This window comes from Monodelphis domestica, chromosome 7 (assembly GCF_027887165.1).
Source record: "Monodelphis domestica isolate mMonDom1 chromosome 7, mMonDom1.pri, whole genome shotgun sequence".
Classification (NCBI taxonomy): Eukaryota; Metazoa; Chordata; class Mammalia; order Didelphimorphia; family Didelphidae; genus Monodelphis; species Monodelphis domestica.
The window spans coordinates 125,939,196-125,965,795 of NC_077233.1; the positions used below are offsets into that span (position 1 = coordinate 125,939,196).

Consider the following 26,600-nt stretch of genomic DNA (forward strand, 5'->3'; position numbering starts at 1 on the left):
ACCAAGGTAAAGTTTTCTTAGTAACTCTGGCATGGTCAAACCTCTGTTATAGGGAAGATTACATTAGTAAGTAAGTAAAAAATTGATTGGAGAAGGGAAGAAACAAAATACATAGAGAGCAGTCAAGAGGCCATTATAATACCTAAAGAAAAGGGCAATATTGACTCAAATGAAAGTATTAAGAAACATATGTATAGAGATATCATGGAGGTAGAAAAGTATAACAAAAATCAAAAAGAACATGGAGGCTGAAGGAGAAGTAAGAGGGAAAGATGATTACTGAGATTACACTGACATGGTTGAATCACATCAGAAACAATTAAGTTGAGATTAGGTTTTTGGAGGGGAAATTGTTGAGGTAGGGTTTTGATGCATTGAATTTGAAGTTCCATTGAAACATCCGAATTGTAATCTCCAAGAGTTATTTGGAAAAGAAAAGAGCTGGGGGAAGAGATATGACCTAGATATACAGATCTAGAAATCACTCACGGAAGAGCTAAATGAAGGTTTAGGAATAGACAGATTTAATCCAAACCGATAAACATTTATTAAATATCTACTATAATTAAAGCACTACAGCCTGATGTTACATTTATGAAACTTCAGCAGAAATATTTGCTGTAATCAGGAAGCTTGGGGTATTGGGAGAAGAATATAAAAAGGAGATAGATACATATACATGATTATTTGAGGAGAAGGGAAAGAGTAATAGCAGGGGCTGGGGAAATATGAAAACTACCTGTAAGAATGTCGACATGAGCTGAGATTTGAGGGATTTTGACAGATGTGAGGAAGGAGCAGGTTCCAGGGACTGATAATGCTGTGAAATTTAGGCTGGAAAGTAGATTGCATAGAGAGAAAAAAAGAAATTAAGAAAGCTTCAAAAATGGCCTGGAACAGGGTATATGACAAGTTGGTGGGAGGCGGAAAGAAGAGCAGGAAAGGAGAATTCCAAGAGAAAGACAGCAGGGAAGGAGTGGAGTGAGTGAGTGAGTGAGTGAGTGTGTGTGTGTGTGTGAGAGAGAGACAGAGAGAGACAGAGAGAAAGACAGAGAGAATAGAGAGACAGAGACAGACAGAGAGACAGTCAGACAGACAGACAGACAGACAGACACAGACAGAGACAGAGAGAGGGATTCAATCTCTTCACTTCACAGGGTATGGAGAGTGAAAAGACTATTTGGAAGAGGTACTGTTGGTGTGTTTATCAATTAGAGATGGATAGAATTTAAATACTACTATGTAGCAGAAAGGTCTACTGAGTTGAATATAATCAGCATCATTTTGAAATTTCCTGCAGAAGGTGCAGAAACTTATTAGGATATTATATAAGTGATTGCTAAAATTGAGTTGTACTTGACAGCCTTCTAATTCTATAAGTTCATGGAACATTTTAACCCTAAAAAATTACCTCTCTTGAAATTTACCATTAACTATTGACCTTAACTTTTGCTTTGTTCCTTCTCAAATCATGACTTACATTATTTTTCTGTTTTTCCAATTTTAAAAATCCACTGACTCAAAACATTAAGGAAAAAAAATTTTCCCTGGTTAAATTACTCCTATGTTCTAGTATCCCATCACTCCCATTACCTATACTTTTCTAAATCTAAAGAAATACTGTTCTCTTTTCTTCCTATAAAAATGTCTTACTTCTCTCATTTGATTTCTATTCAGTCAGGCCTTCTCTCATTCATTACTTGTTTTGAACTTTGCCCAGATTTCCAATTCTCCTATCTTCAGATGTCTAAAAGGGGAAAGAAAGATGTAATTTTTCTCTTGTGGAGCATTGAACCTGCACATTTCATTACTTTCCTAATTTTTTTACCCAAGATTCCCCTCCCCCCAAAAAAAGACTATACTCTCCAAAATAATTATTTTACTATATAATACAATTAACCAAAAATAAATGTGGAATGGAAATATACCACACTATTTTACAGTTTGTGAAGTGTTTTTTTTTTTAATATTAGTTCTTATACCACTTCTATTGTGAAGATTAAATTAACTCCCCTGCCCATTTTTAGATTTAATCACCAAAAGTGTAAACATCCCACGAAATCATTGAGTGGGGGAGGTCTGTGACCCACTTGTGCAATAATAGGTGATGAATCAGAATCAAACTGACTGCCCTCTGGACAGTCCTAAACAAAGTTTCAACTGTAATGGGTGGTTGTAAAAGTGGAGGTAGGCACAGGAAATGACACAAAAGGAAGTGGCATTATAAGGGAGTTACAACTTCCTGTGAGACTTGATCTTCAGAGAGTTGGAGAGTTCTTTGGGCTTCGGATAGGTCTGAGTTCTCTAATTCTTCTGGAGTACAGAGTTTGAGTTGGAGTCTGGTGAAGAATCTACTGAGTGGACCTGAGACCCTGTACTTGGTGAGACTGTTCTTAAATTTCTCCCTTTGGATTGACGCGTGATGAATGAAACGAGCTGACTCCTGTCTTGGACTTTCTGAGGAGATGAGCCTTAGGAGAGACCTATCCTCTTGAGAGAGGCTCCCTGTATCCCCAGGTCCTCAGGTCAAGGCCAAAGCTTCCCCAACTAAGCCCTGCCTGGGTTGAGCTAGGGGTGGGAGCAAAATACTTAATACATAAGCTAGATATCTTCTTACCCTATTCTTTCCCTCATTTTCTTACTTTCACACTTTCTATATTTTGTAAATAAATTGTAAAAATAAATCTCTTTGGAATTAATTAAATTCCTGGCAACCCTATTCTTAAGTAAACAAGCCCAACCTCCTATTTTAAAAAAGCCTTTCTCCCCCTTACACTATGAAGGAAGTACACAAAGGGACAATTATTATTAAGTAGATAATGTGTGGATACTGAATGGCAATACCATAATTCTCTAGAATTTTATTTTCTTGCATATTATCAATCTTATATTAAAAGTTAGGAAATCACTCTGAATATTCTCATTCATTACAGAATAAGGAGAAAGTGAAATGAAATAAAAACCAAAAACAAACTTTATTGTATTTACCAATAATCAAAGGATTTGCTTTTATCACTATAAGTATTCCTTCCATCAAGTCACATTAAAAACCCCTCCTTGGGGACAGCTGGGTAGCTCAGTGGATTGAGAGCCAGGTCTAGGGACTGGAGGTCCTAGGTTCAAATCTGACTTCAGACACTTCCCAGCTGTGTGACCTTGGGCAAGTCACTTAAACCCCAGTTGCCTAGCCCTTACCACTCTTCTGCCTTGGAGCCAATTGGCTCCAAGACAGAAGGTAAGGGTTAAAAAAAAAAACCCTCCTTATCTTAGTATATACATACAAACACAAATATGCATATAAAGTATATATTCTTTTTTAATTTCTATTGGCAAAATATTCATTATCCTATGTATAATTTTATGATGATGAGCCACTCAGAACATAACTAAGAAGCTGGTAACTGGTTAATAGATACACAAAAAATCACTACATTAGTATTGGAACCCTTGCTAGTTGGCTAGCATCTACAATATTTTGTGTTCCACGAGAACAGTCTATGACATCAGAGTACATCTTTGGAGGAGATTTTTAATAATGTAGTGAGGATTGTGATTCTGGGTTCTCCTCCTTTCTAGCATTTCTCTTTGGAGAGAGGGCGGGATGGAGGAAAGAAGGGAAGGAGGAAGGAGAGAAGGATAGAAAGAAGAGACTTAAAGAAATTAGAAATTAGAAATTGATATTTATTAAGCAATGATGAGTCAGGAATTGTACTAAAGTAATTTTTAAAATAGAATCTCATTTGATGTTAATGTTTCTGTGAAAAAGATAATCTCATTATACAGTTGAGGAAATTGCCAGAATGAGGTTGTGTCTTGCTCAATGTCACACATTTTTAGTAAGTGTTATGGCCATTATTGATCTCAGGTCTTCATGACTCCAAATCAAATAGAGATGGCACTCTATCCACTGCACCATCTAGATATCTTACAATCAAAAACTTTGTTAAATACCCTTTTACAAAATCCCTCTTTCAAGTTTGTCAAAATTAACCAGCATTATATAAAGACAACTTGGGGGGGGGGGGGGGTGAGGGGGCATAAAATAAATCAATTTGAATTTTGAAAGCAGTTTCACAAGGGCCATGTTAACCAAGGGATGACTAAAAAAATTCATGTGGATACTATGAAATTATTATTATAAAATGATTTTCTTCCCATTCAAGTTATGAGCCTTAAGCAAAACATATAATTCTACACTAAAAATGTCTTTTTTTCTTAATCCTTTGAATAGACTACAACTACAACATAGAGCTTCCCAGCTGCAAGAGGAAAATGGAACTTGTTTGTATGCAAATAGAATTTTGTGACACTTTCCCCACTTTAAGTAGCGGTTTTAATGATGAAGGCCTAGAAATGCACTCTTCAGAAAACACTGAAATTACTCTGGAGATAAAGATATAGGAAGCAGTTACTTCAAGTTCCAAGTTAAGAAAGAACATCAACTTAAAGTACCAGTGTGTAAGTGGTACTCCATGTGAAAAATATTCTCTTCATAAAAGCAGTGAGCAGTTCAGTAACATAAGACACATCAGAAAACTTTAGGTTTGCGTTTTCTGGCACCTATGTCTTTGAAAATTCTCAAGTGTTTAAAAAAACAAAACAAAACAAGTAGATATGCTATGTTACTAGATGTATTGAACATTGTTATTTATCAGAACAGGTAAATAACTGGGCAGCTTTAAAAAATACAGACAGTGCATTAGTATATATTAATGGTCACTTGAAGGATACCACTTCAAAAAGGGTGTGTGTACACATATAGACACACACAATACTCGTCTGAGAAACAAATATGAATTAAAAAAATAATAATCATCAGTGGCCTGGAATGATTGGGGGGTGGGGGTGGCAAAGATAAGGTGGAGGAGATTTTCCCCTCAGACATGGACCTATTATTCCATCTGGTTCCAAATATTTCTACCCTAATTAGAAGTCCCTGAAAATGGTAGGTTAGAAGAAAAATGCTGAAACTGATCAAAAGACACACTGTCAATAAACACATAGTTATTTGACTATATTAAATGGTATAGAATAAATATAAGAATAAAAAGTATAAGCTTTCAGATTTAACAAAATTATGAAACAGGTCAATTAATATATTTTCATAACGAGTCTGCAATTACTGCCCCTTCCACTTTAATTCTCCCAATCACTGGAATAGCTGGCACTCATTCTCAACTGAAAAATCTTGCCTTCTGTTTCTATACACACTTTTATTCTTTCATAATTGAGATTCCTCACAAAATGTTTCATATCTCTTTCTAAAGACCCAAGTTCACATCAAGACTCAGACATGTATTATATGTGTGACCATAGTCAAATCTCTTGACATCTGTTGGCCTCAGATTCAACATCTGTAACATGGTGATAATAAGAATAAGTGCAGAGTTGTTGCTATTATCTATCAATCAATTTGTGATTGCATCTCAGAATTGTTGTGAGAATAAGATGAAATAAAATTTATGAAGTATTTTTTAAAATTTAAAATGCTATAAAATGCTGGTTATTATTACTACTATGAAACTATTAACATTATCGATACATCACTACCTTTTTTTACAGTATTAGAAATAAAATATACCTTGGAAATGATCTAATCGAATCTCTTCATTTTTCAGCTGAGGAAACTGAGGTCCAGAGATGAACTAACTTGCCCAGGACTAAGTAGCAGACCTAGAATTTAAACCCAATTCTGTTGGACTCTTTCCCTGTGTTTTTTCTCATAATGTGCTGCCAAAAGTATTCAAAATCAGGGTTGTCCAAAAGACATTCTAAAATAATAGTTGCTTGAGTTTTTTTTTTTTTAATATTAGGGAAAAACAGGGATTCAGCATTACAATCCTCAACACTTTCTACTTTTGAGAATATTATTTAGTCTTCTTTCTTAAAGCTCTTAATTTATAAACTTATGATTGTTAGAAACCCATAAATACTAGCTCTAATATATAAACATAGAATTTTTTCAACTGAATATATCTGTGACATCTTTCTATTACATCAATAACATCAATAAAATTACTGAGTGTTTAATCACCATTCCCAGTGTTAAATTATCAGTATGTAAAGAGATAAGTTATTTTTTAAACCTTAATCTATACTGAAAAAAGATTTCTAGAAGAACATGTCTTCCATTGGTACACTAAAATCTAATTTTGTAGCTACTGCTTAACTTTGAATAAGATCTCTATCCATCTAGAAAAAATGTAAAAATGTTTTCATTAAAACATCCTAAAACTTAATTTAACAATTACAGTTGCCAATATACCTCACATCAACACAAGCACAAAGATTAAGTGTGGCACTTGTCATGGAATTAATAATGCATGCCATGCTGGAAAGAACAAGTCACAAAATGGAAACATTACTCTTCACTATCACATCATGTGCAATGAGGTGGTATGACAGTCTTGTGGTATGACATAAGTATAGAGCAGAAATGATCATAAAATATCCTCAAAGATATTAAACAATGGGAAAAGCCTCTGAACACCAAAGATATTGTCAGAATCAGAGTCCAGGGAGGAAAACTATGTTCATTATAAGATAGCAATTATAGATGCCAATATTGTGGTATAGACTATATCCCATTCCTAAATGAAGAAAAAAAGTATATTGTTTACTTGTGTAGGCCATTTGACTTGAAAATATAGATAATTAAATAATTTTATGAAAACCTTTGGATTAATTAGGATTATGGATTCTCATTTCTGATAAACTCAAAAGAACTAAAAATAAATATTTGGGAAGGAAGTAATATTATTCCATAGGAATGTTCTACTATTCATCCTCAGCTTTAACAAAATGAACATTTATAAAACTGTCAAAAATAACATCCTCAAAACTGGCAATTATTTCATTATGTAGAAAGCTGTCAATTACCAAAAAAGCATTAACAACACAGTTATACCCAAAAAAATATTATTTCAAGAATAAATTACTATCTCATTAGAAAAACTGCAAATAATACATAAATTTAAAGGGCAAAATATATACAAACAGAAAGTATAAGATATAAAAGTAATTATTACTTTCTAAATTTTATCTTTTTTCAAATAAAATATTAAGATTTTTTAATATTAAAAGTTTATGAATTTTTATTACAAAATTTAAATAAAAATTTTTAAATGCTTATAATATGTTGATCATATTGCTGTAGTCATTATTTCCCTAATGCTAAATAATTGGAAGAAAAATTAAAATTGAGTCACTAACTTAGATTTCCAAGAAATGTAGAAAAATGCATATTATTGAAGTATAAAAACAAATTTAAAAACTATTTTCAAATACTTAAATATCATGTTCCAAATAGGATTTTGTAAACAATATAATGAATGAAGACATTGACCTGAAAATTAAATTTGTTTTAAATCCCTGAAGTAAATTTATTGAAACACTTAATAATTTCTCTTTGAATAAATTTTGTTTACTAAGTTCAAGTAGAATTCTCAGAAGGAAACCACTGAGGAAATTTGTAGAAGGTCCTGATGCCAATACTTGCTCATCTAACATAGCACATATAAAAAGTAATAGACTCTAATAAAATACAATTTTCTTCTGGCGGTCACAATGATTTTGCTGCTTGAGGTTATATTCCATTGATGTTTTTTGGTTAGAAAATTAGTACCATAATCTGCTATGAAAAACAGCAGAAAAACAGAAAATTTATTAGTCAGGTTCTTGAGTAAAATCCCAGCCCAAATTTCAAATGTCCTGGATGAAATAATGGGTAAAAAATAAGTCACTGAATTTCTACCTTTTTTTTTTCCACTAAGCAATTTCAAAGGCTATAACATACACTCTAAGTTTCTAAAAATAAGCTTAATTAGCTTCAATTTCCTCAGCTAGGATGAGATCAACAACAAAATGAAACATAATTGGCTGGATCCATTTTTTTGTGAAGGTTCAGAAAAGCTGATTTAACGGAATAAAAGCGTCACCAAAAATCCAAAGTTCTTTCTGACAGTTTTGTAGAGATTGTTTTCAGAACAATTTAGTATCCTGGGATCCAAATAAAAAGGAAGGAAACAAGCATTTAATAGCATAGGTGACATAAGGCACTATGAAAATTTCTAGAGATAAAAATGAAAACAAAAAGAAATAGGCTCTGCCCTCTAGGAATGGAAAAAACGTTCCTGAAAAAGAGATCAAAAGAGAAATGTTGAAGGGAGAGGAAATAAAAGTATTGTATGGGCATTGGGAATGGTTTTGAAGTCTAGAAGCCAGGAATAAGACCTGAGGAGTAATGAAAACTGACCTGAGTCCCTCCAGAAAATTAAAAGTTCCAAGAGGAAGTTCTCCATTTTAAGACTGGTGTTTCATGTTGAGAAGGTCATGAGTGTGGTTGAATGTTCAAGAGTGAGAAAACCCCAGCAACTGAGGAAAATTCCAAAGAAAGATCATATAGTTTGGAAGATGAGGAGCCCAGGAAAAAAGTCAAAAGGGGAAAGATTATACCTTGCTCTCAAAACCAGATTAAAAGATCCTTGAAGATAGCTGCTAAATATATTTATATATATATATATATATATATATATATATATATAAAACACGTATCCCCCATACTGATAAACATTGCACTACACATTATGAAAATTCAATGATTATAGGTGGATTTGATATAAGAACAATAACAAAGATCATTTTTATATTTCAATAATGAAAATTAGAATTGGATTTAAATAAAAGGGGTCCAGGACTTGCTTATTAACAGTTTTAAATTTGATTTTTACCCTCAAATCCTCATATATGTCTGCTTAGGTGAGAAGACCTGTGACAACAATTGCATTTGGGTTCTGGGCCTTTCATCTATTCCACATACACCATATCCACTACAGTTAAAGGCTGCTGGAACTAGGTCAGACATTTTCCCATTTGACCCAAAGAATTCACTTCCATTTGTACCAATACAAACCATGTATCTGTTGCCAGTTAAAATTCCCAAGGAGAATATAAAGAAGTTCTGGTACAAAGAACAACCTTTCTTAATTTGATTTCTGGCCTCACATCTCCTGCTGCATTTAGAATATATGATAGAAGAGTAGATTCATTCGCTCTGATGAACATTCTCACATTTCTATCTAGGGCTGTTATGAACTACTCTTCTACCCTCAGTCACACACAAAGATGAGAAGACCCTTAACCTTGCCATGAACAATGAATCCAACATCTCCATGTTCTAAAATTAGAAAGGGCCCTAAACTGGCCACGATCAATTGGTTTTTCCCGTCTCCCACTACATTCTCTTACATAACTCCTTTCATCCATACCATGATCTCCAATCCCTTGACCCCTCAATTCTCTCACAGGCTATCTCTTCTGCATTAACAACTCTCTCCTACCTCATGCTGTACCAATTGAAGTCTATACTCTCCTATTCTCTTGAACACGTAGATTCCTTATCATATTACTGATTATAACCAGCCAAACCAAAGCCTGGAATCACTCTCCCATTCGCTCACCTTAGCTCCCTAAACACATGCTTCTGAATGAAGACGGGAGAAAGCCACACAACCCTTCATGACTGGGTCTCCTACAAATAGATGTTACACAACCTCAATGATGACCTCTGCTAGGTATCCAACTACATGTTTCTTATCAACTCAATATCTCATTCACCACAACACCTCTAACTAATCTTTAAATCCCTCCCCAAGCCTCCCATGCTTCCCTAACTTCATACTTACTCAGCTAAGATCTTTGTCTCACATTTTAGAGGAGGGGGGAAATGAGTTCGTGTTCCATGAACTCTTTCTACTTCCCTTTTCTTCATTTCCCATCACTCCTGCCTCTTACTCTTCATACACATGGTCTCTCACAAGGGAAAGTGTTCTTATTCCTTACCAAGACCAATCCCTCTAGTTGTTCAAATAGCTCTATTCGATCCCACCTCCAAAACATTTTGACCTGTCATCCCTACATTCTCGATTACTTTCTATCTTGCTCTCTCTATTTCTTACTGCCTATAAACATGCCAATGTCTCCCTAAACCTCTTACTATATTGTTCCATCTGTACTATCATCCTAAATCACTTCTGCCCTTTGTAGCTATTTACAAGATGTTTATCTTGAAAAACTGGATAGAATAAGTGACTCCAGTTTTTCTCCTCTCATCTTCTTAAACCCTGAAAATCTAGCTTCCAACCATATTATTCCACTGAAAGGTCTCTGCAAAGTTATAAATGAACTCTTGGTTGCCAAATCCAATGGTTCTATATCAATACTCATTTTTGACACTGGTAATCACTCTCTCCTTATACTCTCTACTTCCTTAGGTTTCAGAACAATACCCTCTCCTTTCCATCTAACCATTGCTTCCCCTCCTGCTGGATCCTTATCATCATCTAAATGTAGGTGTCCCTCAAGATTCTGTCCAAGGCTGCCCCTTCTCTATTCCTTCCACACTACGTCATTTGGTAATCTCATCAGCTTTCAGACATTTAATTACTATGGAGATGAATCTCAAATCTATCTATTTTGACCTAATGTCTTGGTAAACCTCAAATTTCCTTTCTCCAACTACTTTCCATTAGATGTACACTACACATCTTAAACTCAGTAAGTTGAAAATATAATTTATTCATTCCTCCAAAACCAAACATTCCTCTCTTCTACCTTCTCTTTTACTATAAAGGCAGTATCATCCTCCCATTCCATTTGAGTTCACTACTGAGGAATTATCTTTGATTAATTATTCACACCCCACATATCCAAGAAATTGCCATGACCTGTCTCTTTCAACTTTCAACATCCCTCTCATACCCCACCCTTGGCTTCTCTGACACTGCCACCCTAATAGAACAGGCCCACATAATCTAATGTCTGCATTACTTCAATTTAATTCAATGCTTGCCTCAAGTCTCTCCACTTGAATGCATTCTCCATTTAGCAACTAAAGGGATTTTTGGAAAATATGAGTCTGGTCAAGGAACAAACCCTCTATTCAATAAACTCAAAAGGCTGCCTATTGCATCTATTAGTGAATACAATGTAGAATATAAGTGAAGGGGGTGGGGGGGGGTCTGAGATTGGGGAAACAGGAATTCTACATTTTTCTCAAACAGATGGACAGCTCTCTTTCACTTTCTGAAAACTCAAAATTATAAAGGATCACTACAATAGTCAGTATTAAAAGGTGGCATAATCTAATAGAAAAAAATCCCTTATTTTACAGTCTTACACAGGTAAAATCTTACCAGATTGCTTGCCATCTCAGAGGAAAGAGAAGGACAGAGGGTAAGAATTTGGCTATAACTAAAAAAAAAAAAAATCAAACAAGAAAGTTTAAAAACTTGGGGGTTTTTTCCATGTAGTTGTAGAAAAAAATGTTTTTAAAAATAGTATATCAATTTTTTAAAATCCCTAAATAGAAGTTAAAACAACCTTGGTTCTAGCCCTACTGAATGTCATCCCAAAGAATTTAGAGGCAAAACTACCACATGGGCAATAAAAAATGAGACAATAGAACACAACTTTCACCAGTTCTACACCAATCTATTTTCATCATCAGTAAGGCAGAAAAAGTCACCCATAAGTTCTAGGAGAAGCCTTCAAGATGGAACAGTGATGGGGCAGCCCAGTAGCTCAATAAATAGATAGTCAGACCTAGAGACTAAAGAGCCTGAGTTCAGTTCTGGACTCAAAAACTTTCTGGTTGGGAGACCCCAGGCAATTCACTTAACCCCAACTGCTTAGACCTTACTGCAATTCTTTTTTCAAAAACAAATCAGTCAGAAATTGTCACCAAAAGAGGCCAAGTAGACAATGAAGAAATTAATCATTAGGGCAAGATAATATATTATGGAGAAAATGAGAAGTAATAATGTAGGCTCCATTACCGAAAAAAAGAGAACTGAAATATGTTGTCAATCACCAACCACAAATAAGGTGACTTTATCATTATAAGTAGGATGAATACAAAGTGTTGAGGGGTGATCAATAAAAATTAGAAATGGAAATAAGGGTGCTGCCATGTATAATTTCTTACAGACAATAACATTTCTTCAATAATGTGATTTACTCATAAGTGTAGAGAAAAAATGTCTCTATGAATGTTCCTCCTTAAAAAGGAATAAAAGAATTCACAGATAAAACAAAGTAGAGGCTCGAATGCTTCTGCTATTATAATGTACCATAGATATGGAGCTGAAAGGACATTAGAGAACATAAGATGAATATGCTGGAATTCTAAGTTACTCAAAGACCAAAAAATTAATCATTGTGTAAATACAATTATTTCTCTGGTAATGCCATTTGATTGTAACGACAGGGCAATGCAAAGTTATATGATGTGTACAAATACATTGCAACACATTTCCAATAATGGCCTTCAGATATGTAGCATAGAGAACAACACTGTGAAGACATTTCATCACAAAACAAGGTGGCTTGGTTAAATGTGGGGAATGAGGACTAAAATATGGCTCAGGAGACACATTAGTAGGCATGATATAAAAATAAAACTAAAAGAAGACCTTCAGCTAATGGAATGAATGTTTTTTTAAAGAATTATAGCAAAATAAGAACAAAGACAACAAAAGATTAAAAGGCATGGATAGGAGATGATTTTTAGCAGTAAAGATCAATAAGACCATAGATGCAATACAAAAGTATAAGACTAAGCTCACATTGATATATAACATCTCTGCTATAAATGTGAGATAACCACATCCAGCTATAATTGTATCTTATTATAAAACACAAATATATTTAAAGTTAAAATTAAAATCCCAAGGTAAAGGTAAAAAGAACAAAAGTTGTACTCAGGTAAAGGACACTAATCAAAAGCAAATCTTACTATTATAGGAGAAAAAAAATCTGAAAATTAAATTCCTGCAGAATGACTTAATAGCTAATTAGAGAAAGGCAGGCCTGGAGACAGGTTTCCTGGGTTCAAATCTAGGCTCACACACATCCTAGTGATTTAATCTTTGACAAGTCACTTAACCCCCATTGCCTAAGTCTTATCTATCTTTGGCCAGAGAGCTAATACATAGTATTGATTCAAAATTATACAATAAGGGTTCTTTACTTTAAATATGCTAGAAAAGATTTTCTTAATCTGTGTATGAAAATAGTATCACCTATGTATCATTATTAATCATACAGTCAACAAGCATTAAGTGTTTAACTAAGTGCCAGTCACTGTGTTACATATTAAAAAGTAAAGGTCAACATCAACAAGCAAACCAACAAGAACCACATGATTATCTCAATAGACGAAGAAAAAGCCTTTGATAAAATACAACACCCATTCCTACTAAAAACACTACAAGGCATAGGAATAGAAGGGTCATTCCTAAAAATAATAAACAGTATATATCTAAAACCATCAACTAATATCATCTGCAATGGGGATAAACTAAATCCATTCCCATTAAGATCAGGAGTGAAACAAGGATGCCCATTATTACCTCTATTATTTGACACTGTATTAGAAACACTAGCAGTAGCAATTAGAGAAGAAAAAGAAATTGAAGGCATTAAAATGGGCAATGAGGAGACCAAGTTATCACTCTTTGCAGATGACATGATGGTCTACTTAAAGAATCCTAGAGATTCAACCAAAAAGCTAAGCGAAATAATCAACAACTTTAGCAAAGTTGCAGGATACAAAATAAACCCACATAAGTCATCAGCATTTCTATATAATTCCAACACAGCTCAGTAGCAAGAACTAGAAAGAGAAATCCCACTCAAAATCACCTTAGACAAAATAAAATACTTAGGAATCTACCTCCCGAAACAAACACAGGAACTATATGAACACAACTACAAAACACTTTCCACACAACTAAAACTAGACTTGAGCAATTGGAAAAACATTAACTGCTCATGGGTAGGACGAGCCAATATAATAAAAATGACCATTCTACCCAAACTCATCTATCTATTTAGTGCCATACCCATGGAACTTCCAAAAAAAATTTTTACTGATTTAGAAAAAACCATAACAAAGTTGATTTGGAAGAACAAAAGATCAAGGATATCCAGGGAAATAATGAAAAAAAATACAAAGGAAGGGGACCTTGCAGTCCCAGATCTCAAACCATATTATAAAAAAGAGGTCATCAAAACAATTTGGTACTGGCTAAGAGACAGAAAGGAGGATCAGTGGAATAGACTCAGGGTAAGTGACCTCAGCAAGACAGTATATGACAAACCAAAAGATCCCAGCTTTTGGGACAAAAATCCACTATTCCATAAAAACTGCTGGGAAAATTGGAGGACAGTGTGGGAAAGATTAGGTTTGGATCAACACCTCACACCCTACACCAAGATAAATTCAAAATGGGTGAATGACTTGAATATAAAGAAGGAAACTAAGAAAATTAGGTGAACACAGAATAGCATACATGTCAGACCTTTGGGAAGGGAAAGACTTCAAAACCAAGCAAGAATTAGAAAGAGTTAAAAAAAGCAAAATAAATAATCTGGAATACATCAAATTAAAAAGTTTTTGTACAAGCAAAACCAATGAAACCAAAATCAGAAGGGTAGCAACAAATTGGGAAACAATCTTCATAAAAACCTCTGACAAAGGTTTAATTACTCAAATTTACAAAGAACTAAATCAATTGTACAAAAATCCAAGCCATTCTCCAATTGATAAATGGGCAAGGGACATGAACAGGCAGTTCTCAGTCAAAGAAATCAAAACTACTAATAAGCTCATGAAAAAGTGTTCTACATCTCTTATAATCAGAGAGATGCAAATCAAAACAACTCTGAGGTATCACCTCACACCTAGCAGATTAGCTAACATGACAGCTATGGAAAGTAATGAATGCTGGAGGGGATGTGGCAAAGTAGGGACATTAATTCATTGCTGGTGGAGTTGTGAATTGATCCAGCCATTCTGGAGGGCAATTTGGAACTATGCACAAAGGGTGATAGAAGACTGTCTGCCCTTTGATCCAGCTCTAGCACTGCTGGGTCTGTACCCCAAAGAGATAATAAGGAAAAAGATTTGTACAAAAATATTCATAGCTGCACTCTTTAGGGTGGCCAAAAATTGGGAAACGAGGGAATGCCCATCAATTGGGGAATGGCTGAACAAATTGTGGTATATGTTGGTGATGGAATACTATTGTGCTAAAAGGAATAATAAAATAGAGGAATTCCATGGAGACTGGAACAACCTCCAGGAAGTGATGCAGAGCGAAAGGAGCAGAACCAGGAAAACATTGTACACAGAGACTGATACATTGTGGTACAATCGAAGGTGATGGACTTCTCCATTAGTGGCAATGCAGTGATCCTGAACAACCTGCAGGGATCTAAAAAATACTATCCACAAGCAGAGGATAAACTGTGGGAGTAAAAACACCGAGGAAAAGCAACTGCTTGACTACAGGGGTTGAGGGGATGTGACTGAGGAGAGACTCTAAATGAACACTCTAATGCAAATACCAACAAGAGGGAAATGGGTTCGAGTCAAGAACACATGTGATAACCAGTGGAATCGTGCGTCGGCTATGGGAGAGGGAAAGGTGGTGGGAGGGGTGGCGGGGAGGAAAAGAAAATGATCTTTGTTTCCAGTGAATAATGTTTGGAAATGACCTAATTAAAAAATGTTTAAAATTTTTTAAAAAAAAGTAAAGGTCAAACAGTATATGCCAAAGAAACTTACATAAAACATATTTTGCATACACAAAGAGCACACATAAGAGGTTAATATCAGCTATGGTGATACCTTGGCTGGAAGGCTTTCTTTAGAAGATGGTACCTGAATACATCTAGGAGGGAACCAAGAACTGTGAGACCCAAAAGGGTAAGGAAAAAGAGGGAAAGAAAACACTGTAGAGGTGAGAGAAAGCTAGATTAAAAAATACTAGACACAGAAAATGAAATGTCATATTTGAAAAGCAAATAGGCAAATCAGTAAGGACAGACTATAGAATATGGAAGAGGATAATGTTTAAGAGGAATAGACTGGCAGAATGGGAACAGATTAGAAAAGATTTTAAATATGAGAGAGGAATTTCTATTTCATAGACAAGGTAATAAGCAGCCATTGGATTTTATTGAATAGACAAATGACATATTTCAGATATTTGTGAGAGACCTAATACAAGCCTACTACAATAGTCTAAGTAGGGACTGAAATCAAGTATAAATATTAGCAAATGGAAAGGGATGCAGATCAGAGATATGTAGCGATATAATATATGATGTGGAATTTGATTGGATGTGTGATGGGAGTGAAGACTCAAAGAAGACATAGAGGTTATTAACCTTGGTGACTCAAAAGTGGTATCCTCAACAGCAATAAGGAGGAAGATGGGTTTAAAGAGAGAAAAGAAGATCTGCTTGGACAGGTTGAACTTGAAATTCCTAAGACATATTTAATGCAAAATATCCTAGAAGCATTTGGGACTAGGGCTCAAAAATGAGACTAGGACTAGGATTGAGGGTTTTCTTGACAACGAAATGGGAATGGTTTGTCAATTCCTTTTCCACGTCATTTTATACGTGATGAAACTGAAGCCAACAGGGTCATTTGATATGCCAAAAGTCAGCCAGCTAATAAATGTCTGAGGCCAGGTTTAAACTTGGGTCGTTTTAAATGCAGAATGGCCATTCTATACACTGCACCATCTAGCAGCCCAAATGCATACAGAAATAAAATATAAATTTACATTCACATACATGTAAACAAAAATGACAGCTAAATTCAGATAAACTGATGAAGTCAATTAGTGATAAAGCACAGAGAAAAAAAAAAGAAGACAGCCCAAGTCAGAGCTTTCCAGCATAGCCACCATTAAAAAATATGACATTATAGACCCATACATGAGAGGTCCTAGGTTCAAATTTGACCTCAGACACATATAAACCTGAGCAAGACATTTTTACCATTTCCTAGCTCTTACTCTTGTTCTGCCTTAGAACGAACACACAGTATTGATTCAAAGATGGAAGGTAAGGGTTTAAAAAAATGACAGTGGTCACAATGTTGGAAAGAAGAACAAAATATTGAAACAGGATTCAGATTGCCTAGTCTTGAAACCATGTATTAGCATCTTTTAATGTACATTCAAATACATTGTTGGGGGTGGAGGGATTGGAAGAGGGGGTGTTACTTGAATAGGATTCAATGTGAGATCATTTATTTCACTGCTACACATTCAAAAAGTAACAGATTTAGTAATAAATCAGAGGTTCTTAATCTTGTGTAGCATAAACAACTTTGGGATTCTAGTTAAAAAATATGCTCTCTTAAAAAGTCTTAAATTGATAAAATATAATAAAGTAAAAAATGAAATCAATATTTTAAAGTACATTTATGAAAAAAATTTAAGTTCAGAGATGCCAAATTAAGAACTTTTGGGCTAGGAAAAACTGTAAAGAAGTAATTTCATACAAATAGGAGAATAGCCCTATGAACACACAAAAATATATTTCCTGGCGGCTCAACAAGAATCTGACATACGATATGCAAATACTCTAGGAAATAAAAAAGAAAGTAATAAGGATAGTAATAATAATATTTCTATTTTTATTTCACTTATTTTAACAATGATGCAAAATAAGAAATATAAATAGTGATATATTCATCTTAAAATAAGGTAATTAGGGCTAAGATAGGTTTCTTGACTTGCCCAGTGTCACAGATTGTAATGTCTGAAGAGAAATTTGAACCCAGGTATCCCTGATTAAAAACCCAATACATTATCAACTCTGTCATAGCATTTCCATTAGGAAATTATCTAGGAGATCATGGCAGTAATATGCTAAATATAAATTAAGGGCATGTCCAAATCGCAAAACCAAGAGAGTTAAACTGATTAGAGATGACAAAAGCAAGTTTTTCAAAACAACTTTATAATCAACATTTCTGTAACAAAAAGTCAGCATCAAATAAAATGAAAGCACAGACCACATTTCAGCATGGATATAATGTTAGCAGCAATTTAATTTCCATCAAATTGACAAATGAAAGCAAGATCCCTAAACAGCTCCCATATTTGGAGTTAACATGGGAATGATACTTAAGAAGGACAGAAAAAAGAAATGTATTAAAATACAAATAAACAAGCAATAAAGGTATTATAGAATCAATAATGACTAACCAACAACAACATAGATAATTCTAACAGACTGAATACACTAAACAAATGTGCTGTTTTACGAAGGTGTTTCAACATCCACAGATGTCCTTAGTACAAAAATGACTTAACTTCTTGCAAGCATAATAAAAAGAATGACAATGATGAAGATGATGATGATTATACCTAAGAATTCTAAAGTGTTTACAATGTGCCAAGCACTATGTTAAGTGCTTTCTATTATTTCATTAGATCCTTACAGCAACAATAGGACGTAGATGCTTTTATTATTCCTCCATTACAGATGAGAAAAAAGAGGGAAGCAGAAGTTCAGTGAAGTTGCCTAGGGTTTATCTGAGAAGGCATTAGAATACATGCTATGTGATCTCTATCCATTTTCTCAACTAGCTCTTCCATAAGAGCCTGGCCTAATGACTTGTCATTCCACCTAACTATAAGAACACAAACAATTCAGTAAACCTTATGAAGTTTTTATTTCACCACTTGAAACAGAATATTAATCCCTAATCTGACAACTTCACAGTTAATAAATCAGTAACACCTATTAATAACTGCCATGCTTAGGGCACATTGCTAACTATTGGGAATAAAGAAAAAAGTAAAAATGTTGAGGCCCCTGCTCTCAAAGACCTCATGTCTAGAAGGAAACAACATGCTAATAATTAGGTACACACAATACAGATAGATATGAAGACAAAGACAGATATATAAAAATATAGATATACAAACACATAGAAAATCTCAGAGGGAAAGGGAGGGAAAAGAACAAGGCAGAGTCTTAAAGGAAGTCAGGGATTCAGTAATCAGAGGGAAAAAAAGGTCTTCAGGCGTGAGATACAACCAGTAAAAAGGCATGGAGTCTTCTGTGAGGAATAGCAAAGCCAGTGTTAATCAATCAAAGAGCATATAAAGAACAGGAAAAAAGAAGAATATTATAGAAAGGAAATAAGGAACTTGGCTATGAAGGGCTTAAAAAGTCAAACAACAAAATTTATATTTGATGCCAGTTAACCACAGGAAGCTGCCACAAGTTCCTGATATGAGCAGATCTTGGCATTGGGACAATTACTTTGACAGCTGGTCATAGAAGTCAGTGTTTAATAACTCTGACAAAAGACCAATATAACAACAGAAATCAATACCATTCAACACTAACAAAAATTAGGAGGAAATAATGGAAGTAGACAAAGTAACTACAAGATAATAAATAATGAGAAGAATTTGTACAGAACATTAAAGTTTGCTAAGCACATTAATGAATATTGTTCCTGATCCTTACCACAACTGGGGGGGAGGGAGGGAGGTATTTATTTGCAAATAAGGAAACTGAGTTTAACAAAGGTAAAAAGACTTACGCAAGGGGACATAGCTAGTAAGTGTCAGAAGGTAGATTTGAACTTGTCATTCTGCCTTCAGAAAGGATTTGGGTTTTGTTATTCTTCTTCATCTAAGCTTCTCCTCTGATCAGGTTTTCTATTCATTAATCAGTTGCAAATAGCTTAAATGATTATTTTTATAACATAAATTGAAGGCTATTTATTAATTCTTAACTGCTTCATTGCAACTCTTCCGACAATGTTAATTCCCTTTGGTTTCTTAATCTTGAACTATTTTGTTGGTATTTAAAATTTTGGGGAACAGAAAAAAAGTAAAATAGAAAAAAACAAGATAAAATACCCTTCACAACAATTATTAGAGGGAAGAACTTAACTCCCACAAAAATTAATTATGATCTTACTAGATTATTATTATTACTAGGTTGATTTTTAAAGAAATGTAAATTATATAGTTGATTCATGTGTGTATGTAAGAATCAACAAAACTAACATAAACACAATGATAAAAAAAAACTGGGATAAAATATCTTTCCATCAAATACCTCTGAAAGAGGTATTGTTATCCTAAATGTTTTAAATTTATGCAAATGTATAAAACAGAGATTCCTTCATCAATAAATAACCAAGGAAAATTCTTAGAATCCATATCCAAAAAGAAGAATTTCAAGCAATAAAAAGCTATGTTTGCATTTTCAGATCACTAAGAGAAATGTAAATCAAAACAATTCTAAGATGCAATAATACATCTAATGAATTGTAATAACGACAAAAGATAAAAACGGTTAATATTAGAGAAGGTAGACATTGATATTGACATAACTATTAATGGAATGGTGAACTGATTTCATAATTATCAAAATGAATTTGTAATTATGTTATATAAATTACTAAAATAGTTCTAACTTTAGTCATGAATTGTTTTGCAAGGCATTTCTCAAGAAGAATAATGATAACATAAAAAGATGCGATATACCAAAATATGTATTGAAGTGATTATTGTATTGGGCAAGTACTAGAAATACAAGATGATGCAATTGATTGAGGAAAAGCCAAAGAAATTATGTAAATATATGTAATCGAATATTATTCTTTAAGAAATAATGAATATGAAGAATAGAGAGAAGCACAAAAAAATTTTAATGTACTGATTCTATGGAAAATAAGCAGAATCATGACTACAAGAAAGATAATGACTAACATGGGGAAAAGGATCAAAACTAAAAGTTCTGAAATAATAATGAACAAACTGGGGGCAACTGGGTAACCGCTCAGTGGATTGAGAGCCAGGCCTAGAGACGGGAGGTCCTAGGTTCAAATCCAACCTCAGACACTTCCTAGCCGTGTGACCTTTGGCAAGTCACTAGACCCCCATTAGCTAGCCCTTACCACTCTTCTCCTTTGGAACCAATACACAATATTCATTCCAAGATAGAAGGGAAGGTATTAAAAATAATAATTATTATTAGCAAGCTTTGTGCCAAAAGTGTGTCTGAATACAAGGTCCTTCTTAATAGACAAAAAAAAATAATGAATGTGGAGCACAGAATAACTGTGTTGGCCCTGTTACAGTGCTTTATAATAAGAATAAGAGAGGGATATAATAGGAAATAATTTGATTTTTTAAAATATCAATTTCTTTTCACTATAGGACAAGACTAGATACAAAATAATGTCAGAAAATGATCAGAATTTCTACAAATAGTGCTCAAATTACTTTATAAAAGAGGCAAAAACCAGAGAAATATGTTGTTTCTAGTTACTCTGAAACAATGAAATGAATATAATGATAGAATTGAAATAAATTTTTATATACTTCTATTGCAATTAAAGGAAGAAACTAGGTGGCTCAAATCTAGCCTCTGACCTTTACAAGTTATGTGAGTCTAGAAACCAAAACACAGTTTTGACTGGAGAAGGAAAGAACAAAACACTCCATATCTTTATCAAAAAAAATCCCAAAGACTCTATGGTCCACAAGGTCTTGAAGTGTCGTTTACAAATGAATGACTCAGCAAAAACCATAGCAATGGTCTTAAAGGTAAAAAAGACTTCAAATGTGAGTTTGAATGTGGCATCAAGAATTAAATATCTCTATAACCCTGGGTAAATCACTTAATCTGTATTTTCCTCCATATCTTAAACTATAAAATGGAAATTATAATAACAATAGCTCCTATATCCAAGAGTTGTTGCCAGGAATCAATGAGATACTATTTGTAAAGCACTTAGAAAAGTATCAAAAAAGTGAATCAACAAATTAACCTTCTCCATTAAAACATCAGTACAGGAGGCAGCTGGGTAGATCAGTGGATTGAGAGCCAGGCCTAGAGATGGGATGATCCTAGGTTCAAATCTGACCTCAAGACACTTCCCAGCTGTGTGACCCCGGGCAAGTCACTCACTCCCATTGCCTAGCCCTTACCACTCTTCTGCCTTGGAACAATCAATACGCAGTATTGACTCCAACATGGAAGGTAAGGGTTTTAAAAAACAAACATCAAAATAGAAATCACTGAAATTAGGTGAGATCAAAGGAATTCAAATCAAAAATAAATTAATGAATTAATATAATAAACATATTCGCTTTAAGGAGAAGGGGGAGTAGATAAATGAAAACATAAATCAACCAATAGCAAACAATTTTTTAAAAATTATATACCAGAATAACTATCAAAAATGAAAATAAATTCACAACAAATAAATAATAAAGTAAATACCTTGAAATGCATACACAAATTAACATGCCAATAAAATGTGAAAATTTCACTGAAATAGATTAATATTTTTAAATGCAGTACCACTGAGAGCAAACATTAACAATTATATTATTATTGTTATTAAAACTAGAAAAATACTAAAATCCATGTCAAGAAAGAAAGTCTGAAATAGCAAGGAAAATAATCAAAAAAGGAGAAATAAAAAGTCATAACATTACAATACTATAAACAATGATATAAAATAATAATCGTCAAATATCTGCCTCTTTTTTTGAAAAATGAAAAGCAGAATAGAAAAGCAGAATTAAAGACATCTAGAAAAAAACTGAACAATTTAGAGAAATCCAAAAAAACAAGCAAGTGGTATGGGGAAAAGATCGAGACATCAAAAAGACTATGGTATGACAGAAAATTACTTAAGATTGGAATCTCACATTACATATCATGAAAAGCTATAAATGGCCACATAAACAAAATGTAAGAAAATACATTATGACAGAAAAATGAACCTTTCATTATTCAACTAAGGGGAAAGGAGATAAAAGACAAAACAAAAATTTTGGGTTTTAAAACATTAAAAAAAAAAACTTTTGTTTGAATCAAATCAGCATAGCTAAAATAATAAGAGGTAGGGATGGGTGGAGGAGCATTTTTTGTATCAAATGTCTCTGATGAAATGTAATATACAAAGTTATTTTAAAGATCTTAGGCAAATACATGAAATTTAGAATAATTCCCTGAATTATGAGTGTTCAAAATGATTATTTTTTGAAGAGTGAAATTGTCAAGAATAATGTAATAAAGATGCTTAAAAGGTAGGAGGGTAATGAATAATTGACTAAGCATCTACTAATTTCTAGAAACTAGGTTAATTAAATTTAAAATATTATCCTATTAAAACTTTACAACTCTTTAAGATATCTGATATATCATTCTCATTTTGGAGTAAAAAAAAATGAGGCAAGCATCAAACAATAAGTGTTTACCTGAGGTCAGAAAGTTATCAAACATTTAGGACTGGAGGTTAACTCAGATTTTACTAACTCAACATACTATCCATTGAACCACTTAGCTAACTCAACTTCTAGATGTTAATAATGTAAATTATATTATCTTTGAGGTTCTATTTGAGATGTCCAATGAAATAACTGTTCTCATACATTAAAAATTATTTTCATTAACAATCTTCATGGTACCTCAAACCTGAAATTAATGCAATAAACCCTATCGGGGAACAGTTAAAATAAATGGAGTATGTGAACATATCACAAAACTGTTTTCCCAGAAAAAAAATTAGGAATTTGAAGAATGTTGAGAAACTTGAAGACTCTTGCATAAACAAAAGTAGAGATAAAGAGACAAAACTACAAAAAATATACACATAATGACAAAAGAAATGTAATTTTTAAAAAACCAGCAAAGGTAATCAATTTTGGCATAAAAGAACAAGTAATAAACTCATTTTCCCAATATCAGTAGATCAGTAGGGAACTACAAAAGCAGAATGTTAGCTATGCTTGAAGACATGTTAATTTTTTTCAATTTAGCATGATTGCTTTTCTTCATGACTTAGGAGAATTCTTTGGGGGAAGGAAGTACATTGATTTTTTTTTAAAGCAGGTATAAAATATAAAATTCATTTAAAAAAACTTTTGAAAATGAAATTTTATACTTATATCATATGAGAGCATATATTTAAGAGATATGCCCTTACACGGTAGGAGGTTTAGAAGCATGATTTAGAGGAAATTAAGGTCCCTGCTCTCTTTAGCCAACATTTATAAGTTTACTTTGTCAAATTTACCTGAATTCCTACTAGGCAGACAAGACAGTCATTTCAGGTTACCAAGTTAAGAAAGAAACTGGCTTTTACTCTTTTACAATGCAATGGGAATGGGTGTGACTACTTTAAACCTAACAACAAAGTTCAATCAATTTACAGGGAGGTAAATGAAAATTTGCATTAAAGGAAAGGCAATTCATGATTCATGAACACCTCTTCATGATAACATGTACAAAATTTAAATAGGTATAAAAAAACTAATACATATTGTAGACAAGAGAAAATTATAAAAATGTTAAGTAATAACTTTTTTGAAGTATATAATTAAAATATATAAATAATCAGTGACAAAGAGACCTGACTCATGTAATAACAAAAAGAAAGGCTGGGGATAAAAAAGTCAGGTATCATATCAAAATGACAATTATTATAGCAATCATTCTGCCTTCAGCTGAATACAGTATGTTAATCCTGAAAGTTTTGAAAAGAATGTCACTAATTTAGTACAATTAGATTAACAGAATATAAAAATCAAAGAAAGCACTTATTTTTTTTTAATAAAGGTTGACATTTAGACAATGATTAGGGGTTACAAAATATTTTCATTTGAATCTCACAAAGATTGTGAGAAAATTACTCCCATATATCATCATTTTTACAGAAAAAGAAACTGAAGCTCAGAGAGAGAAAATGAGTTCCCTACAAATACTCAGGCATGACTAGATCCTATTAAGAATAATAAATATGAAGCAGAATTATAAATTTTGTAATATTCCAAGTACATAACATAATTTAATCAGTATCATCCATAATGCCCTGCACAATAACTAAAAGTTTAGAATTCTCTGGATATATTTTTAAGTTTACTTCTGCATTACTATATATAGTAGATAATTCCACTGGAGCTTCTAAAGAAGAAAAAACTAACAGCTACATTTTATAATATGTATAGTGTTGAAAGAAATAGCTAATCTATTCAAGCTTTTAAGTAGTGTCCAATGCTTTATGTCAAAATAATGCAGGAAAATATGATCTACAACCAATCAATAAACATTCTTAGCATATTCCTAGTAGTTCTGCTGAATTTTCTATTTTATTGCCTATAATTGCAAAAGCATATTTATATGAAAGTATATTATCATATGTTAATAAGAATGAATTGAACAAAAAAGATCATTATGTAAAAATATTAACATTTGGAGCATGACATTAAAATATACATAGTCCTTTTGTTTCCCTAAAATTGGCCAAAAAAAATTTTTTTTTAAGAAGGGAAAAGGCTTGTTGGTAGGAGATATTCCTGTCCTTCACTATTTTGGTTTCATATTAAATACCAATATAAACAAAGAAAGGGGGAATTAGGGGGAAAGAAGGCTCCTCTTCTCATGCTTTTTCAGGAAATCATAGAATGTTAAAGCTGGAAAGGACCCGAGAGATCATCCTAGTCCAACTCTCTTATTTTACAGATGAGGAAACAAAGGCCCAGAGAGGTTACCTGAGACACAAAAAGGCAAGTAAGTTAGTGGCAAAACTGAGACTCATTATTCCTAATATAAAGACCTAATACTACTAAGCATAAAAAGAATGATAGAAATACATGAATGAAAGTATAAAAAAACATTTTTCATAATAACCTTAAGAGAGAAGAGGTACAAATATTCAGAGCATTTCAGAACTACAAAGAACATTAGAAATGCCTTTTTTTTTAAATTCCTTCTTCTATAAAAGGGGAAGCCAAGGCACACAAAGATATGTCCAAAGTCACTCCAGTAGGATGTCAAATTAGACCTCAAAAAGCACAATGGCATTGTGGATGGAGAGCGACCACTGCTCTCAAGAAGGATTTTGTACCCTCCTGCCTTTCACATACAATGGGTAAATGAGCCTATGAACTTAGTGCACCAAGAAAACTCTTAATGGTAATAGACAAGATGCAAATCTGCTTCAGGGGAGGTAACTTTCTAAATCATGAGAAGCGCACACTCATTAGATACCAAGTATAACTGTACAAAAAGGCACCAAAAAAATAAAAATCTAAATGAAGAAAACTAAACTGTCTCACAGTCAAAAGTACTTGGTTGCATTCTGTTAGAAGAAATGGATAATTTTACTATAAAATATTGGTTATTATGTCATGGAAATGCAAACAGATTGCACTGAGAATTTTGAAGTTAAAAGTATGCTCAATTTAAGGGAAAGAAGGGAGGGAGGGAGGGAGGGAGGGAGGGAGGGAGGGAGGGAGGGAGGGAGGGAGGGAGGGAGGGAGGAAGGAAGGAAGGAAGGAAGGAAGGAAGGAAGGAAGGAAGGAAGGAAGGAAGGAAGGAAGGAAGGAAGGAAGGAAGGAAGGAAGGAAGGAAGGAAGGAAGGAAGGAAGGAAGGAAGGAAGGAAGGAAGGAAGGAAGGAAGGAAGGAAGGAAGGAAGGAAGGAAGGAAGGAAGGAAGGAAGGAAGGAAGGAAGGAAGGAAGGAAGGAAGGAAGGAAGGAAGGAAGGAAGGAAGGAAGGAAGGAAGGAAAGGAGTAGCGATGTTCATGGAGGTAGATACTTCTATAGAGCTTGACTATCAATTTAAACCATAACTAAGGCAACTATAACAAGACGTGAAGCAGGTACATGTGACTAGGTGGGGAAAAAAATTTACAATTTTCTTCCTAATAATGAAAAATAAGGATAAAAAATAGTCACCATGTGCCCAGA

At 33.5% G+C, this 26,600-nt stretch overlaps 1 protein-coding gene across 14 annotated transcripts in view; it reads right to left on the reverse strand.

Annotated features, from left to right (window-relative positions):
* KDM4C (lysine demethylase 4C) overlaps positions 1-26,600 on the reverse strand; it is a 469,399-nt gene that overhangs the window by 218,149 nt on the left and 224,650 nt on the right. The window contains exon 14 of one of the 14 annotated variants that reach the window (XR_001623634.2): positions 1,654-1,747. The exons of 11 other annotated variants lie outside the window; for them this stretch is intronic. Coding sequence is in view for 2 of the 3 variants with exons in the window: in XM_056805434.1 (XP_056661412.1) it covers positions 25,366-25,400 (35 nt within the window). In the remaining variant the exon portion in view is untranslated. Of the gene's footprint in view, positions 1-1,653; positions 1,748-22,392; positions 25,401-26,600 lie in introns of those variants that run through there. 2 more of the 14 variants (XM_056805434.1, XM_056805433.1) reach the window with 2 other exon arrangements.